The following is a 19,060-nucleotide window of genomic DNA, read 5'->3' as shown; positions in this document are numbered from 1 at the left end:
TCTGGTCACTGGCTACCTCCACCGACCATCCAGACGCCATACAGAGTCGTCCTATTAAAGCAGCCACATATTTATGAGATTACTATCATAGCGAGAATCTGGTGACATTCGACAATGAGCGAAGTATCGGAAATACCTCCTCTTCATTACAGTGACTCTGGAAATATTTATTTCCTATGTGAAACCATAATCTTCTTATGGCTGGACATAATTTTCCACGTAAAAACCTTTCATACCACTTATGACTATCGATGTGTTGATATTGCAGTTTGTCTTGTCAGATCTCTACCTCCCTTCTGATGTGACACAGTCCCACCCACATCAATTTCTTTACACATGTCGTAACACTATCCACAGTAACTTTACATTCCAATACATACACACTTCAGACAAGTAGTGGAGTTATCGTTTATATGTGTATAGCATCCGAAAAAATTGTGGTATGTTCACGCTCGCACCGGCTAGGTGTCTCAATTCTCCTTAGCTCTAGGAAGTTATTTGACACTGAAGTCCACGAAATCGATGGAAAAAGCTATTTCGGCACCCTCTTCTAGACAAATGAAGATGTATGCAAATTACTCCATTTCTCTGCCACATCTTGGACAGAAAACTGAAGAGTGTTGTGTGTTCTGTTTATGGAGTTAGTGCTGCATAACGTGTAATTTCGCATTTCACGCATGTCAAACGCCGCTGCTTTGCGTTTTGTCTATTTGCTCTTAAGAGATCCTTATTTCATGCATTTTCCGATCATTTTATAGGACTGATGCGAACACAGCATAAATTTCAAACCTTAATCGGATGTACACTGTGGGCGCTATACAGCTCCAGAAAGCTATAAAGTACATGTATCCTTTAGAAGCCATGTTTTTTCTGCCTTTGGTGCAGCACATAGTAGTTTTTTCATCTGTAAGTGGGATAGAAAACTTGCAGAGTGAATGTACGTCAGGCACTGGAAATATATTTCCTGAATTTGAGTATTAATAATGTTTCATTCCAAGTGAGTAATACATCGAGAAGTCATACTGCCTTAACATTATAGCATGCTTAAGTGCAGAACCATGTAGTATTAGGAGTGTGCTTTTATGTTATACGATCATCTCCCTCTTCCCAGTACCTTCTTGGTATAGAATCCAAACAGTACAACAACACTACAGAATTGGTAGCACATGTGATTTACGTAAAATGTTTCAAACTTTTTCTGTACTGAGCTCCATCATTCATAAACCATATGTTTCTTCTTATTCTCAATAGTCTGTTATATCACAACAACACTCTCAAATATATCAGGCTCATATCTACTATACACTAATAAGGAGAGCTAGCCTTCTTAGCAGTCATGTTGTGTATGACACAGTACTAATAGTGAAATATGGAGGCTGAAGGGGCAGGTGCTATGGATATGATTTGTTCGTTGTGGTGGTAATCGTCAAAGGTGTTGATGGCATCTTTCAAACTCCGAGTTTATCCTAACCATGAGAGAATACTTTGTGACTCCAATCCACATAGATGGATATAGCAAGATGAAATAAAATCTTGCCGAATTTATAAAGTGTTTCGGCTGAGGAACATAGTTCTAGTATGTGTTCCCTGCTGATGGGTATTTCCTATACTAAGAAACAGTATTTGTGTTATGTGATGTAGGCAGTGTAACAGGGTACAAAATATGTCACATGTGTATGACCCTCACAAAGTAATGGAAGGGGTAGTTTGGCAGTGATGCAGAACCATACTGCAGTGTCATTGGCTGACAGCATCATGAGATCGATGTGATAATATGTTTTGATTACGTGACACCTTGTCCAAAATGGTGGTTTGGACTTTGAGTAATTGTGTAAAATGTACTAAGATTATAGAAAACCTGGTGAAATTGCGAAATTAATGGAGAATATGTGAAACTGATGAAAATACGACAAAAATGCGGAGGGATGAGGATATTTACATGCTTGTCTGGGTGTACGAAAATTATTTCATTTCTCCACCAATGGGATTGACAACTGATGATGCATACTATTCGCGCTCTATGGGTTTAAGACCTACAGAATATCACCTTGTTCCACATGTAGTTATGTGTTGTAAGTCATAAAATTAAAAGATGCAGTGTCCACAGATTTTGAGGTCTTAGTGACTACCTCCTAGGGTACCTAGGTCCTACATCTAGGCGAAACATGCACCACCAATACGAGGAATCAATGCTCTGGGCCTCTTCAAAAATGAGACACCGAAACATCTTTTACCCTGTCATTGTGAAAGATGAGATTAAATGAAGAAGTCATAATTTGGAGACAGCTCTTTGGAAACGCTCCATAATGCTACAAACTCTTCCAGATTCCATATGTTGCATTGTTTTCCACATTTTTATCAATAAGAAACACTGCCTCTGTCTTTAATTTCAACCATTCTTGTATTGTGGGAGCAGTGTAGTTTACACCATTTGATGTCCCACTTCCTGTTATAGCCAATGAATCTTAACATATTAATGTTGGTTTAGCAACTGACACAGACCTCAAAGTCATGGTAGAAAAAACAAAGTGTATGGCTGTGTACACAATTGTAGTCATACAGTGCTTCGATGTGTTACAGCGAAAAACAACGTATTGTATTTCGTGGACTCACTACATATTGTCGGTGTCAACATGCAGACAGTATTTGGTTCCGATATTTAGGAAGAGAGAGATGCAGGAAAGTTGTACTGAGTTTTCTACCAGGGAAAATGGAAATGAGTATGTGGCATCATTGGCCGGGAGGCCCCTTGCGGCACAGGTCCGGCCGCCTTGGTGCACGTCTTATTACATTCGACGCCACAATGGGCGACCTGCGCGCCGGATTGGGAAGAAATGATGATGGAGACAGCACAACACCCAGTCCCTGAGCGGAGAAAATCCCCGACCCAGCTGGGAATCGAACCGGGGCCAGGAGGATGGTAATCTGTCACCCTGAGCACTCAGCTATCGGGGCAGACTGTCTACCAGGTGACTTAAGCGAAGTTTTTATAGTTAGTAATTTCACTCATAGGATGCTACAAAAATACTGATGAGAGAGAGAGAGACAGACAGACAGACAGACGTGCTATCAATGAAGGCTCAGATACATTACCCTGTTGTATTTCTAGCGTGGCAATCGTAGGAGTACGATAAAGGACAGGAGAATATTTATAGACTGTCATTTGATGTCTATGAATTGTAACTGTTATGCTTCGGAATTTCTTTGTGTAGTCCATGTATACTCCAAATTTCCTCCCATACGTTAGTGTGCAATTTTTGTCATTTTGATAGCTCTCTACCTAATCAGGGACGGGTGGAGGATCAGCCGTCCTTCTAACTATGGAACAGTGCTATCGGAGCGTGATGAAATTTCGAGAGAGTTAGCAAGGGCTGTGGTTTGGTTGCAGTATGAGTTCTTTCTGCTCTCGCACATACCGACTATCAAGCAAGAACGCACGTGACATAAATAAAAGATGCGAGGGCTTTTTAATTGTAATTTCGCCCTTCATTCCTCGACGAATAACGATGTGGTGGGAGGCTTTTGCTACTGGGGAAGCTGTGGTTGACTGCGCGAAACGGCGTCCAGCTGGTGTGAGCGTGGACATAGCATAATTTTTTGGACACTATACGCCTTGTAAGGTGGTCATGTCATTTTGGTTTTTGTATTTCGTCGATGTGCTTATCATAGAGAGAGCAAGCTACGTTAGTGTTAGATAAGCTTTGTTGTTGTCATGGCACAGTCTTTGCCCCTGCGCGGTCTGATACATTTGTAGTTGAAGTGTGGTAGGTGATGGACGTATTCAGTAGTACTGTATTAACTTGTGATTGTATCTGTTAGACGAAAAATAATGTAAAGTACAGCAAAGCTGAATAAGATGGTTATTCTAGAAAAAGGAGAGAATAAAAAATTTTGAATAATGTTATGTTTTGAAGAGAAGGAGTTTGAGGTAAGACTGGAGCACTGCTGAGCTAGGAATGATTATTGTCAGCTAGTTGCCTTGCTCAGAGCTGATAGAAAGACCACACCATTTTCCTGTGTCATGCATCAACATATTAATTGATTCACCTGTTTGATTTTTATAGAAATTCTCTATTAACATTATACCCTCTTTAAATCATTGTTCACTTCATTGAGCATAGTATTGTTCAGACCTTTGTTACGTGTGAAGATCACGTGAAATTTTACTCTGTCTTTTTGAGTATATACACTCCTGGAAATGGAAAAAAGAACACATTGACACCGGTGTGTCAGACCCACTATACTTGCTCCGGACACTGCGAGAGAGCTGTACAAGCAATGATCACACGCACGGCACAGCGGACACACCAGGAACCGCGGAGTTGGCCGTCGAATGGCGCTAGCTGCGCACCATTTGTGCACCGCCGCCGTCAGTGTCAGCCAGTTTGCCGTGGCATACGGAGCTCCATCGCAGTCTTTAACACTGGTAGCATGCCGCGACAGCGTGGACGTGAACCGTATGTGAAGTTGACGGACTTTGAGCGAGGGCGTATAGTGGGCATGCGGGAGGCCGGGTGGACGTACCGCCGAATTGCTCAACACGTGGGGCGTGAGGTCTCCACAGTACATCGATGTTGTCGCCAGTGGTCGGTGGAAGGTGCACGTGCCCGTCGATCTGGGACCGGACCGCAGCGACGCACGGATGCACACCATGACCGTAGGATCCTACGCAGTGCCGTAGGGGCCCGCACCGCCACTTCCCAGCAAATTAGGGACACTGTTGCTCCTGGGGTATCGGCGAGGACCATTCGCAACCGTCTCCATGAAGCTGTGCTACGGTCCCGCACACCGTTAGGCCGTCTTCCGCTCACGCCCCAACATCGTGCAGCCCGCCTCCAGTGGTGTCGCGACAGGCGTGAATGGAGGGACGAATGGAGACGTGTCGTCTTCAGCGATGAGAGTCGCTTCTGCCTTGGTGCCAATGATGGTCGTATGCGTGTTTGGCGCCGTGCAGGTGAGCGCCACAATCAGGACTGCATACGACCGAGGCACACAGGGCCAACACCCGGCATCATGGTGTGGGGAGCGATCTCCTACACTGGCCGTACACCTCTGGTGATCGTCGAGGGGACAATAAATAGTGCACGGTACATCCAAACCGTCATCGAACCCATCGTTCTACCATTCCTATACCGGCAAGGGAAATTGCTGTTCCAACAGGACAATGCACGTCCGCATGTATCCCGTGCCACCCAACGTGCTCTAGAAGGTGTAAGTCAACTACCCTGGCCAGCAAGATCTCCGGATCTGTCCCCCACTGAGCATGTTTGGGACTGGATGAAGCGTCGTCTCACGCGGTCTGCATGTCCAACACGAGCGCTGGTCCAACTGAGGCGTCAGGTGGAAATGGCATGGCAAGCCGTTCCACAGGACTACATCCAGCATCTCTACGATCGTCTCCATGGGAGAATAGCAGCTTGCATTGCTGCGAAAGGTGGATATACACTGTACTAGTGCCGACATTGTGCATGCTCTGTTGCCTGTGTCTATGTGCCTGTGGTTCTGTCAGTGTGATCATGTGATGTATCTGACCCCAGGAATGTGTCAATAAAGTTTCCCCTTCCTGGGACAATGAATTCACGGTGTTCTTATTTCAATTTCCAGGAGTGTACTTCATTCTAAAATCGTTTCTTTGGCATAACATTAAATAGGAATACTTACTCTCCACATCTCATTGTTTGTCATTATGTATTACCACATGCAACAGTTCGAATATGTATTTATAAATCTAAATCTAGCTTAGTTGCTGCGACAATGTTATCAAGACGCTTGGCAAGTGGAAATTTTGATTACGGCCAGATAATTTCGCATTTAACATAAAGAAAAGTTGCATTCAGTTCAGTTCATATTAGGTTCTGTTTAGTCAAAGTTTAGCATACGAGTCTAAGTAGGATAACAGTTCGTGCGGACATAGCTTTCGGTAGATTTTAGAGAGTGCGAGGTCAAGTTGGGCTCAATTCAAAAATGGCTCTGAGGACCATGGGACTTAACATCTGAGGTCATCAGTCCCCTAGAACTTAGTAGTACTTAAACCTAACTAACCTAAGGACATCACACACATTCATGCCCGAGGCAGGATTCGAACCTGCGACCGCAGAAGTCGCGCGGTTCCAGACTGTAGCGCAGTGCATCGCTCGGCCACCTCGGCCGGCAAGCTCAATTCCATACGGAAACAAAACGTAGTGGGTAGGTTACAACCTATAAATGATAATCGCGCTACTTGTCGGGAATGTTATGCTCTTGAAACGTAATGTTATTATGATTAATGTTTCGACATCACCAGACGTGTGGGGGAAGTGATCAGCCTACCATTCCTGTAAAAAGTTACGCTTGTCTAGGTGCAAGGGGTAGGCAGATTTGATGTGGGGAACAGTGATTTCAACGTACTGAGGACTGTACCCTACCGTAAGGGTTGATGGATATATCTAAGCAGATACTCCCATATTCTTTGTCGCACTATCGACTGCGATGTTTGATACGATGCACCAACCCATATCGATAATCTCTTTCCACCACTTAGTCCGCGGTAGCGATGTTGATTATCTCAAAGTGCCGGACGTCTGTGTTTCACAATTCTTGTTTGACCGAGTCCAGGTGGGATATAGCACCTTCCAGAAGTTCTGACTGAAAATAGCTGCAGTCTGTTCTCGAATTTAATTGGCTAGAAGACTTAACTGTCAAATAATGTTCTAGAGATGAGGAGAATCGAGACACCTAGCCGGTGTGAGTGTTAACATACCACAATTTTTTCGGATGCTGCTCCCATATAAACGATAACTGCACTGCTTGTCTGAAATCTGTATGTGTTGGAGTGTTAAGTTACTGTGGTCAGTGTTACGACATGTGTAAAGAAAATGATTTGGGTGCGACTATATCAGGTCATAAAGAAGGAGTAGATCTGACAAGGAAATCTGCAACATCAACGCATCGATAGGCACAAGGCGTGGAAAATTATGGCCAATCATAAGAAGGATATAGATTTACGTGGGAAATTAATATTTCCAGGAGAGAGTAATTCCGATACTTTACACATTGTAGAATATGACTAGAATCTCGCTATGATCGTAAAATTTAACTTTGATTACACTCATAAATATGTGGCTGGTTTCGTAGGACGACTCTGCATGGCGTCTGTCCGCTTGGTGAAGGTAGTCAGTGACCGGAACGAATGGACATTCACTGCTTAAGGTGCAAGCCGCTTCGATTCCTCCTAAACTGGAGAGGTAGGATACAAGTGGGCAGTTGACCTAACCGTGTTGCCCTCTGGATGGGTGAATAGCGAATTAATATTCAGTATGCGTTGAGAAGCCTTCGCAAATGCACGAGTGTACTCAAGATTTTTATGTGGAAATTTGGTAAGTTTCAGTGTGGCGAATGTTTGTGCTGGATACTTATTCCCATTCCTCCCTTCCCCCACCCTCTTGCAAACTGAGCAGCTAAATGCTTGTACCACCATTCCTCTCTTTATTTCATTCAGAGAACATCGATTGTGGTGTGTTGTTTGCTTCGAGGTGGTGAAACACAGTTGCAAGAGACACATTTGCCCGCTCTCTTGACGTGAGAAACACATGCGATTATTAAACCCTTAGTTGACTTTGTAAAGTGCAATGATGATCTGGAATCTGTTATATAAATGACATACGTATTCGTTAAAAAAACTACCAGTTTCCTCTATTTTCGAGTTTTCACGTAAAAATCTGCGCAGACGAAATAAGTTTCTAGTTACTGACAAGGGAGCCTCCCCATCGCACCCCTCTCAGATTTAGTTATAAGTTGGCACAGTGGATAGGCCTTGAAAAACTGAACACAGATCAATCGAGAAAACATGAAGAAGTTGTGTGGAACTATGAAAAAAATAAGCAAAATATACAAACTGAGTAGTCCATTTGCAACATAAGCAACATCAAGGAGAGTGTGGGCTCAGGAGCGTTGTGGTCCCGTGGTTAGCGTGAGCAGCTGCGGAACGAGAGGTCCTTGGTTCAAGTATTCCCTCGAGTGAGAAGTTTACTTTCTTTATTTTCGCAAACGTATGATCTGCCCGTTCGTTCATTGACGTCTCTGTTCACTGTAATAAGTTTAGTGACTGTGTTTTGCGACCGCACCGCAAAACCGTGCGATTAGTAGACGAAAGGACGTGCCTTTCCAATGGGAGTTAGCTCGCATCGGACGGACGGACGGACAGTTAATAATTGTCTGAAAATAAAAAATTAAACTTTTCACTTGAGGGAATACTTGAACCAAGGACCTCTCGTCCCGCAGCTGCTCACGCTAACCATGGGACCACGGCGCTCCTGATCTCACATTGTCCTTGATGTTGCCTATGTTGCGCAAGAACTACTAGGTTTGTATATTTTGCTTATTTTTTTCACAGTTCCACACAACTTCTTCCTGTTTTCTCGATTGATCTGTGTTCAGTTTTTCAAGGCCTATCCACTGTGCCAAGTTATAACTAAATCTGAGGGGGGTGCGATGGGGAGGTTCCCTTGTGAGTGGTTTGCAGGATGTCCCACATAGCGATCTCGCTAAGATTTCAAATGTCCACAGATATAATTTCCAGTCGTTATATTCGGAATTATAGTGCGCAAGCGATTGGTAACATACTGCTATGTGGTTGATATCGAGAACAGTCGCGCAAATGGTATGGTATTCTGGCAAACCATGTGAAATACATTAAATTCTGGAAATTTTCATAGGCTGCTCGGTGATTTCAGCATAAAAGTGTCACAAATGTAATGGCACTTTTGCGTGTAAAATCGGATAATGCAACTGATATCGGTTTCGAGATTGGTAAATTAATTCTGGATTGACGGAAAATTTCTCATCGACAGATCTCAGGAATTAAATATTAATGCAATCACAGTGTCTGCAGATGGTCGCAACACGTTGCCGAAACCATGGTAGTGTAAGATGGCAAGACGTATGTCTCTTACATGAAGTCATTAAAGATCATCTAACTCACATTGAGCGAACAGTAGGGCTGAACAAAAATGACTGACAAGGCACAATGCATCTTGTACAGGGTATAGTATGGATGTATTGGAATAATTAATGTCGGGTGATGTAAAGTAATTCACACTACATGAAAACTCTGTGGAAACGCGTCGATTTAGTGGAGGCTAGTTTATTCCAGGGAAGTATTCAGAGTTGAACGTTGCCAGCTGGGGAGCGGCGAAGGGAAGCGACAATAGGCAGCTTAGGGCGGCTCAAGCTCTGAGAAAGCGGCAACGGGGCGCGGCTTACAGCTGCCTTAAGATGAGTGACAGTGAGTGGATGGTTGATCCCATGCAGGTGTACCAGGAAGCAGATGGAGAACTTGTACGCCTGTTGATAAATGTCCGGCGTCCTGTTTTCAGTGAAACATGCGAGAAAGATGCACAAAACTATGGTGGAGCAGTCAACAGAGGGTAAAATATGCGTGTTCGTGACAATAGCAACTTCACGCTGAATTCAAGGTCTGCAGAGTCTGAAGTAAATCAGGTGAAGACCAACAGAATGAAATACTCCAGCCTCCGATGGGAACGTAGAACCAAGGAATCTGAAGTACTCTCCTAGGAGTCAGAATTCCGGATAAATTGGTGTTTTGTGTAGGCGCTAACTTTGATGGATGGACTGGGAGGAGCTAAATAGCAGAAGTTGAGAGGAAGGGAAATTTTGTGGGAATTTGTTCACTTCCCAGAGCAGGCATTGGTCAGCACTGGGAAGCAACGCATAATTAATGCGACTTGCGCTGCAGTTGGCGTAAGTGATTTTGCTGGAGGGGAAACCGAGATGAAGAGCGGACTGAGAGAAGTCTCCATAGGGTTTCTATTCCCAGGTTGCCTAGAGTGTGGATGTGGCGTTCTTTACTCAGCTCGCCTGAGAAAGAGTGCAGTTTAGGACTTAGCAAATGGAACGATTGAGCTTGGGGATTGAAAGTTTTGGTTCAGCTATGTACTGAGCAAGGTAGCTAGGAGTGAATGGACGAGCGCAGTCTTGCAGCACCACGAGGCCGGCCGACGTCCTCACAATAATGCCACCCCGCCACGCTGAATTCGGTGATATTGCACCTGCTCCTGCTGATTAATTTGTTGGATCACGTTGGCAAAGTTTCCATGAAGGTTTCATGGGCTGTGTATTGGGGAATTCTTCTCGCACTTCACATTACGCCTGGGTCACTCGATAGGAATTAAACGCAATTTATTACCACTGCCTGATAGGAGAGGCTTGTAATGTGATGATTGAAGATCGGGAGTTGAAATAAATTTGTGCTAATCGACTGCATCTGTTTTCAATCGAGTAGTTGAACTCCCAAGTCACTTTCTTAATTAATTTTATGTTCAACATTTGCATCTAGTGTTCAATAGCTGAATATAACATCAATGTACACCCCTTTTTAATTAAAAGTGATCAATTCTGAATCAATTAATATCAACACTGCCACCGCAGTTCAATCAGAAGTCACAGGGCCTTATTACTTTTTTTGGGTTATCTGATATTGCGGCAGTTCTGCACTCTCTGTTTATCTGTTAGTCAATTAGCTGGGGTGAACACACGCCAAAACCAGATAAGTGACGGGTGGGGTGTTACAGTAGCAAGCAGGCCAGACCGGAAACGGTGCAATTTGTGGATGCCTTTGTGCCGGAGAAAAGTGAGGCCTTCGTACACCAGTTTGGAGAGTAGCCACTGTCCATGGAGGGCGTCCTGATCACGCATCAGTGCAGCATTTGCGGGTGGCAGTCAACTCAACACTATTGGCCATTTAATGGCCTAGGTAGCAGATGCAGCCCAGTTAAACAGTCCCCAACAACGCCGACCCACACATTAACCAAGAACTGCACTTGATGAGCGCTAGTAACTGTGGCATGTGGGTTATCCTCACTCCAAACATGCGAACTGTGCATGTTGAAGACTCCATCACGCCCGAACGTTGCTTCATTGGTAAACGACACAGAGGATGGAAATGTAGGATGCATTTCGCACTGATCCACGTACCACTGCGAAAACTCATCTCATATAAGGTGCATGTGTTTATGTTTTTGGGATCTGTGTGTCTTTGCGGTATATGTATGGGAATCTTGTGGTCGTTAGCTGTATGCAGGATGCAGAAATGATGGTTTGTGTGATACAGGATAGGAAGAGTTTTTACTACAACGGTATGGTATGATGGTGCAATATTTTGTGGTGATATAGTTCGGTTGGAACTCGGTTTCATGCCAGAAAATTCAAGTTTTCCTCGACAGTAGCAGAGCAGTGTAATTGACTGCCTTTGCCGATAGTTTCCGTATTTCATGATCTGTAGATCAGTATTACAGGGTTTCACTGTGATTGCAATAACGCTGCTGTACGAAATAGTTTTCTCTTGAAATTCTCGTAATTTGTGCATCAGTAGAAACTGGAGGATGGTGCTCTCTCACCAGCAGCAGAATTTTGGCGGGTAAATTCAGTAAGTACCAATCAGAATGATCAATTCGCGAGAAGTTCCATGACGTCACGGAGTCACCAGACATCCTTTGTGGGAGCGTAGGAGCCTCTACAGAGTGATTCTAACAAGACAGGCGCAGAACAGGACATCTACGGATTGTGCCGTGTCGTCTGGGAGTCACATGATGTCTTTAATGTTCGAGTGTTCAGAGACAGATCCCGACAGACCAGCCTCCTCTGGTTCGGAGAAGTGGGATGATGTCCTCCATCTGCCATCGTAGCTTCAGAGCATCTCCAGACCAGCAACTGTAGGACATCGAAAATTTACAGATAATTTCAATTATTTTTCTCGTCTGTAGGACAGTGATTCGAATTCTGGGAGAATCTTTTAGACATCCGATCTGTTGTGTGTCTGTGTTTGTTTCAAGACCTGTTGTGGGTTTCGAAAGTCATGAACTTTTAGATGTGCAGTCGTTCTGATTTTCCCGTCTGTTCTTAGACACCTGAGTGGGTTCCCCATTGTAGAACTGTGCTTCGATAAATGAGGAAAATAAAAAATAAGTGCCTTAATACCCCTGACGCCAGCAGCAAATATAAACTAAACCCACTGAGCGTTTAAGAAAACCACAGTGGATGTAGGACTCTGAGATTTTTCCTGTCTGGTAGGCTTTCAAACAAGCAGTTGACACTTTAAAAATGGAAGCGACCTACTTAGAGTTACAGAGATATATATTTGTTTCGAGTTGTAGATGAAGCAGGCTCTCTGTGTAGAATTACAATTTATTTCGATTTCGCCTGCTACTAGTTTCGAGTGATACTGTCAATTTTTTTTTCCAGCAGGACAACACCAGCTTTGTGTGACGTCTTCAATTTTGAGGCACTTGTTGTGTTGCACTAAGCATATAGATATGTAATTAGGACCAATATTTATGATTAATTATGTAATTGGGACTGATCTTTACATCTTTTTTTGTTGAAAATGAAATCTTAAGTGCAACTGGAGGAGTTTCATTTTTAATAAAAATTATACCAGATTTTGTCCCACCATCATCCAATTTAAATATGGATGTACGAAGATCTTTACATCAATTTTCCACCAAAATTAAGTAAAGTACACTTACTTAACCTTCCTGTCTCGCAGCTGGATGGAGATTGTCGATTTCTCGCCATTTCCAGAGGAGGGTGGCGCTGGGGGCTGAGTGACCATAGGAGTGCGGGTAAGGGTGGGGGGCTAGCTTAGTGGAGGTAGTCCAATTGCCCTATTTTCCTGCCAAAAATTTGAATTTCTCCCAAAATTTGAATTCCCCCACAATTTTTTTCTGGGTGCACTGTGTAGTGTTGAGGAGAGGGGTGGGCAGGATTTCCGAGAACAGTGGCGGCGGAAGTGGACACGTGCCGCCTGGGGAAAACCTATGACATCATCATGGAGGGGGTATTAATTGATCAATTAATTAAGTTGTTTAATTAATTTGATTTCAGCAGGATATCAAAAGTTCATCAGAAACTCCATATACCACTGCTAACGAGATGTTTGAAATTTCTCAGAAAAACAGATCTATGCTGTAGGGGAAGGCGAGTGATATACAATATGTACAAGAACCAAAGGGGAGCCGTAAGAGGGGAAAAATGAGTAGTAGTAATGAGATTAGTGCTGAACTGGGGACCACAGGTTAAACAGACTGAAGAACTTTTGCTAATTTGGAAACAGAATAACAGATGATGGAAATGCAAGGAGGACATGAAAAGCAGACTAGTACTGGGAAAAAGAGAATTCCTGAGCAAAAGATGTCTACTAGTATCAAATATTTACCTTAATTTGAACAAGAAATTTTTCAGAATGTACGTCTGGAGCACTAAATTGTATGGAAGGAAATCGCGACCTGCCAGAAAGCTGGAATCTAAGCGTTTGAGATGTGGTTCTAGAGAAAGATGTTAAAAATTAAGTAGACTGATAAGAAATGAAGAGGTTCTCCGCAGAGGCGGCCAGGAGCTAACATGTGGAAAACATTTAAAAGAAGACGTGGTACACAATAAGACATGTGTCAAAACATCAGACAATAATTTCCATCATACTAGAGGGAGCATAGACTGTAAAAACTGTCGGATAAAGTAGAGATGAGAATAAAACCAAGAAATAATTTATGTTGTTGGGTGCAAGTACTACTATGAGATGGAGAGGCTGGCAAAAGAGAGGAAACTAATCACAAGACTGACGAAAAAAAAATCGACAAGAAATATGATATCAATGCTGCACACTATCACATGCATGATTCCTATTATTGTAATGGAAAAACATTTTTGATAAAAAAATAGCTTGTTGTTCCCAATACTAGCACTACCTAATTAGCATTTTCTATGTTTGTCATATCTCTAGATTATTTACGTTGTTCAATTCTCTACATTAATTGTATAGTTTATTATTATTATTATTAATTATTATTATTATGATTATTGTGTGTGCTTCATATTAGTGTGTATGTTATAAAGACTGTAATTTTAGATCATTTAGTTTCCTTAAAATGTGCACTGTATCCAGTACAGTGTCTAAGGTACTGTGTGGTTATAATTGGTCCAGCTACTCACGGAGGCGCTGTGAGCTGCAACTATCGTATGGCTGCGAAACTTGATAGATGTGGTATGCATTAATGCAGAATCGGTTTAGGCTAAAAGAATAGTTCCAGTTTTGGCCACCAGGTGCAAATCTGGCGCTGTATAGCATCTCGTCGACGCCTCCAGTGATAGTAACAAAAAAACTGTGTAAGTGGCGGTTAATAACAAAATCTACATTACGTGTTTCTCACTTGTTTGACACTTTGTACTCACACCCTATTCCTAATCCATTACATTTGGAAACATTTCTATATCTCTTTATTCTTTTGCGGGGTTTGCTCTAGAGATAGTATTATAGCTGAATAGGAGGAGAAAATTAGAGCCCTTCAGGCTAATTTGGACAGAGCAAGGGAGGAAGTCAAGAGGTTAAGGGGGGGGGGGGAGGGTAAACGGCGGTGGGAAGCGGTAACTAGGAAAAGGGGCCACAGAAAGAGGACAGTGTGTGACAGTTCCCCAATTGGCACAACCAATAGATTTGCCTTGCTACCACAGTTAAGTAAGGAAGAGGCTCCAGTAGAAGTAAATGTAGTTAAAATGCAACAGAATCTCACTGGGAAACCAACTTTTTCCAAAAAAAAGTAGAAAGTAAGAGGAAAGTTCTGTCGCTAGGTAGAAAATTGGAAACCAAACTAACATTTTGTTAAAACCTTATTATTACAAAGGAGTGAAGCTACTCTATAATACATCACTTTTTCAAGAATTTTGGATAAGGCAGTCAGAAGAGAGATTGGGAGGTAGTTGTTGACATCACATATATCCTTTTTTTTTCTGCAGTGGTTTAACAATGGCATACTTCAGCCTATCTGGGAAAATACGCTGCTTCACAGAGCTATTACATGTGTGGCTAAGAAAATGTCAGTTTGGTTTCCAGAAGGGTTTTTCAATGGAAAATGCTATATATACATTCATTAATGCAATATCAAATGCTCTGAGTAACCGGAAGTCATCCTTGGGATTTTTTGCATTCATTAATGCAATATCAAATGCTCTGAGTAACCGGAAGTCATCCTTGGGATTTTTTGTGATCTATCAAAGGCTTTTGATTGTGTAAATCGTGGAATACTTCTAGATAAGCTCAAGTACTGTGGTATGAATGGGACAGTGCTCGAATGGTTTCAATCATACCTAACTGGAAGAGTGCATAAATGTGAAATAAGCAGTTCACATAATATGCAAAAAACTGGTGATTCCTCAAACTGGGGAACAATCAAGAATGGGGTGCTGCAAGGTTCAGCCTTGGGTCCTCTGCTGTTCTTAATATATATTAATGACTTGCCATTCTATATACACGAAGATGCAAACCTGGTACTTTTTTCTGATGATACAAGTATAGCTATCACACCCAACAGACAAGAATTAACTGGTGAAATTGTAAACGATGTTTTTCAGGAAATCGTTAAGTGGTTCTCTGAAAATGGGCTCTCATTAAACTTTGACAAAACACAGTATATACAGTTCAGCACAGTAAATGGAATGACACCATTAATAAATGTAGACTTCAATCAGTAATCGGTAGCTAAGGAGGAATATTCAAAATATCTAGGTGTATGCATTGATGAGGGGTTGAACTGGAAAAAACACACCGAGGATCTGCTGAAACGTTTCAGTTCAGCTACTTATGCTGTTAGGGTCATTGCAAATTTTGGTGATATACATCTCAGTAAATTAGCTTACCACGCCTATTTTCATTCTCTGCTTTCGTATGGCATCATATTTTGAGGTAACTCATCATTGAGTAAAAGAGTGTTTATTGCACAAAAGCGTGTAGTCAGAATAATTGAGAATAATTGCTGGAGCTCACTTATGAAATTTGTTATTAACAATCGGAATGAATTCAAAAGTAATAGCAGTGTACATGGCTACAACACTAGGAGAAAGGATGATCTTCACTACAGAAGGTTAAATCTAACTTTGGCTCAGAAGGGGCTAAATTATGCTGCCACAAAATTCTTTAGTCACTTACCTAATAGCCTCAAAAGTCTGACAGATAGCCATATAGCATTTGAAAGGAAATTAAAAGAATTTCTTAATCGCAACTCCTACTCATTGGATGAATTTTTGGATATAGTAAGTGGGTAATTTCCCCAATCCCCACAAAAAATTAAATATATTAAGTGTCATGTAATATTTCGTCTAATGTAATATCACGTATAGACGCCTTTTATTAACGTGACACGTTTCACATCATTAACAAATGTCGTATTCATGATCTATGGAACAAGTACTAATCTAATCTAATCATTGACAGTGTCAGGTTCGCACCTGATGGTCAAAATTGGAACTGATATTTTTCAAACGTAAATTGGTTCCCATTAACACACAATTTCGCTTCCATACGATAATTACAGCCCAAAATGCAGCGCTATGAGTAGTTGCAGATAAATTAATAATAATGGGCACCTTTTCCAATTCGTGATACTAATAACTAGTAATTCTTCTATTACAGGTTATGAAATTTTTTTAATCTATTTTATTTTTCACTGATGATCATGCGTACTGAGTCGACGAATCTTGCGTGCACGCTGTCTTGTGCAGGCATAATTTAGGATGCAAACTCTTTTCTCTCGTTTGCAGGCCTCTTCCACAGAGCCATTTCGCAGAGCGGGGTGGCAACAGCGCTCTGGGCGGCCCCGGAGCCTGGAGCGCTTGACAAGGCGCGCAAGGTGGCGGCCATGGTGGGCTGTCCCGCGGAGCCGAACGCCGCGCTCGTAGACTGCCTCCGGACCGTCGAGGACTACACGCTCATCGCCACCGAGTGGAGCTTCTTTGTTAGTAGCTCTGTTGCTATTCTGCTCGCTGTTTCCAAAGGTGTCTCGCAGAAGTCTTTGTTCACTCTGTTCCAACTTCGAGTGGAACAGCTCGTTCTGTACCAGATCAAACGAATGTAGATCGATAAAACATTACAGTTAGACCTACACTCCTGGAAATGGAAAAAAGAACACATTGACACCGGTGTGTCAGACCCACCATACTTGCTCCGGACACTGCGAGAGGGCTGTACAAGCAATGATCACACGCACGGCACAGCGGACACACCAGGAACCGCGGTGTTGGCCGTCGAATGGGGCTAGCTGCGCAGCATTTGTGCACCGCCGCCGTCAGTGTCAGCCAGTTTGCCGTGGCATACGGAGCTCCATCGCAGTCTTTAACACTGGTAGCATGCCGCGACAGCGTGGACGTGAACCGTATGTGCAGCTGACGGACTTTGAGCGAGGGCGTATAGTGGGCATGCGGGAGGCCGGGTGGACGTACCGCCGAATTGCTCAACACGTGGGGCGTGAGGTCTCCACAGTACATCGATGTTGTCGCCAGTGGTCGGCGAAAGGTGCACGTGCCCGTCGACCTGGGACCGGACCGCAGCGACGCACAGATGCACGCCAAGACCGTAGGATCCTACGCAGTGCCGTAGGGGACCGCACCGCCACTTCCCAGCAAATTAGGGACACTGTTGCTCCTGGGGTATCGGCGAGGACCATTCGCAACGGTCTCCATGAAGCTGGGCTACGGTCCCGCACACCGTTAGGCTGTCTTCCGCTCACGCTCCAACATCGTGCAGCCCGCCTCCAGTGGTGTCGCGACAGGCGTGAATGGAGGGACGAATGGAGACGTGTCGTCTTCAGCGATGAGAGTCGCTTTTGCCTTGGTGCCAATGATGGTCGTATGCGTGTTTGGCGCCGTGCAGGTGAGCGCCACAATCAGGACTGCATACGACCGAGGCACACAGGGCCAACACCCGGCATCATGGTGTGGGGAGCGATCTCCTGCACTGGCCGTACACCTCTGGTGATCGTCGAGGGGACACTGAATAGTGCACGGTACATCCAAACCGTCATCGAACCCATCGTTTTACCATTCCTAGACCGGCAAGGGAAATTGCTGTTTCAACAGGACAATGCACGTCCGCATGTATCCCGTGCCACCCAACGTGCTCTAGAAGGTGTAAGTCAACTACCCTGGCCAGCAACATCTCCGGATCTGTCCCCCATTGAGCATGTTTGGGACTGGATGAAGCGTCGTCTCACGCGGTCTGTACGTCCAGCACGAACGCTGGTCCAACTGAGGCGCCAGGTGGAAATGGCATGGCAAGCCGTTCCACAGAACTACATCCAGCATCTCTACGATCGTCTCTATCGGAGAATAACAGCCTGCATTGCTGCGAAAGGTGGATATACACTGTACTAGTGCCGACATTGTGCATGCTCTGTTGCCTGTGTCTATGTGCCTGTGGTTCTGTCAGTGTGATCATGTGATGTATCTGACCCCAGGAATGTGTCAATAAAGTTTCCCCTTCCTGGGAAAATGAATTCACGGTGTTCTTATTTCAATTTCCAGGAGTGTATTTCTTGCAAATATGGAAAGAACAACCAACTCAACATTTTCACCTAAAGTGTCTTGCTGTACGCTACAGAAAATTTGTGTTCCATTTGACAATTTCTCGTAGGCGGTCGGTAAAATAATAACGTACATGTTTCGTAACTATCTTAGCCATCAACACTAAGAATTTTTTTCCATGAGTGATTACACAAACTTCGGCGGCGGAATAACCGTCCTTCAAGAGACAAGTTCAGTTACATAACTACATGGCAGGAACGATAAGAAACTGAAGAGTAGATAAGTGGTTTAAACACACATTCCAGTCACATCAATTTCCATCGGTCCGACGGAGTGTAAAACGTGATTCTTCTGAAAGGCCACCGCCGGCCGTTGAGACCAATCGGTTCTACATCTACATCTACATCTACATTTATACTCCGCAAGCCACCTGACGGTATGTGGCGGAGGGTACCCTGAGTACCTCTATCGGTTATACCTTCTATTCCAGTCTCGTATTGTTCGTGGAAAGAAGGATTGTCGGTATGATTCTTGGTGGCCTCTAATCTCTCTGATTTTATCCTCATGGTCTCTTCGCGAGATATACGTAGGAGGGAGCAATATACTGTTTGACTCTTCGGTGACGGGTATGTTCTCGAAACTTTAACAAAAGCCCGTACCGAGCTACTGAGCGTCTCTCCTGCAGAGTCTTCCACTGGAGTTTATCTATCATCTCCGT

The 19,060-nt window shown here is 43.5% G+C and overlaps 1 protein-coding gene across 3 annotated transcripts in view; it reads left to right on the top strand.

Annotated features, from left to right (window-relative positions):
• Positions 1 to 19,060, top strand: part of LOC126354705 (juvenile hormone esterase-like) — a 294,899-nt gene that overhangs the window by 36,956 nt on the left and 238,883 nt on the right. For 2 of the 3 annotated variants that reach the window (XM_050004526.1, XM_050004525.1), the window contains exon 5: positions 16,585 to 16,778. The exons of the other annotated variant lie outside the window; for it this stretch is intronic. In XM_050004526.1, coding sequence (XP_049860483.1) covers positions 16,585 to 16,778 — 194 coding nt within the window. The remainder of the gene's footprint in view (positions 1 to 16,584; positions 16,779 to 19,060) is intronic. 3 annotated transcript variants of the gene reach the window in all.

The sequence above is a fragment of the Schistocerca gregaria genome, chromosome 3, assembly GCF_023897955.1.
Source record: "Schistocerca gregaria isolate iqSchGreg1 chromosome 3, iqSchGreg1.2, whole genome shotgun sequence".
Taxonomy (NCBI): Eukaryota; Metazoa; Arthropoda; class Insecta; order Orthoptera; family Acrididae; genus Schistocerca; species Schistocerca gregaria.
This window is presented reverse-complemented; position numbering and strand designations above follow the sequence as displayed.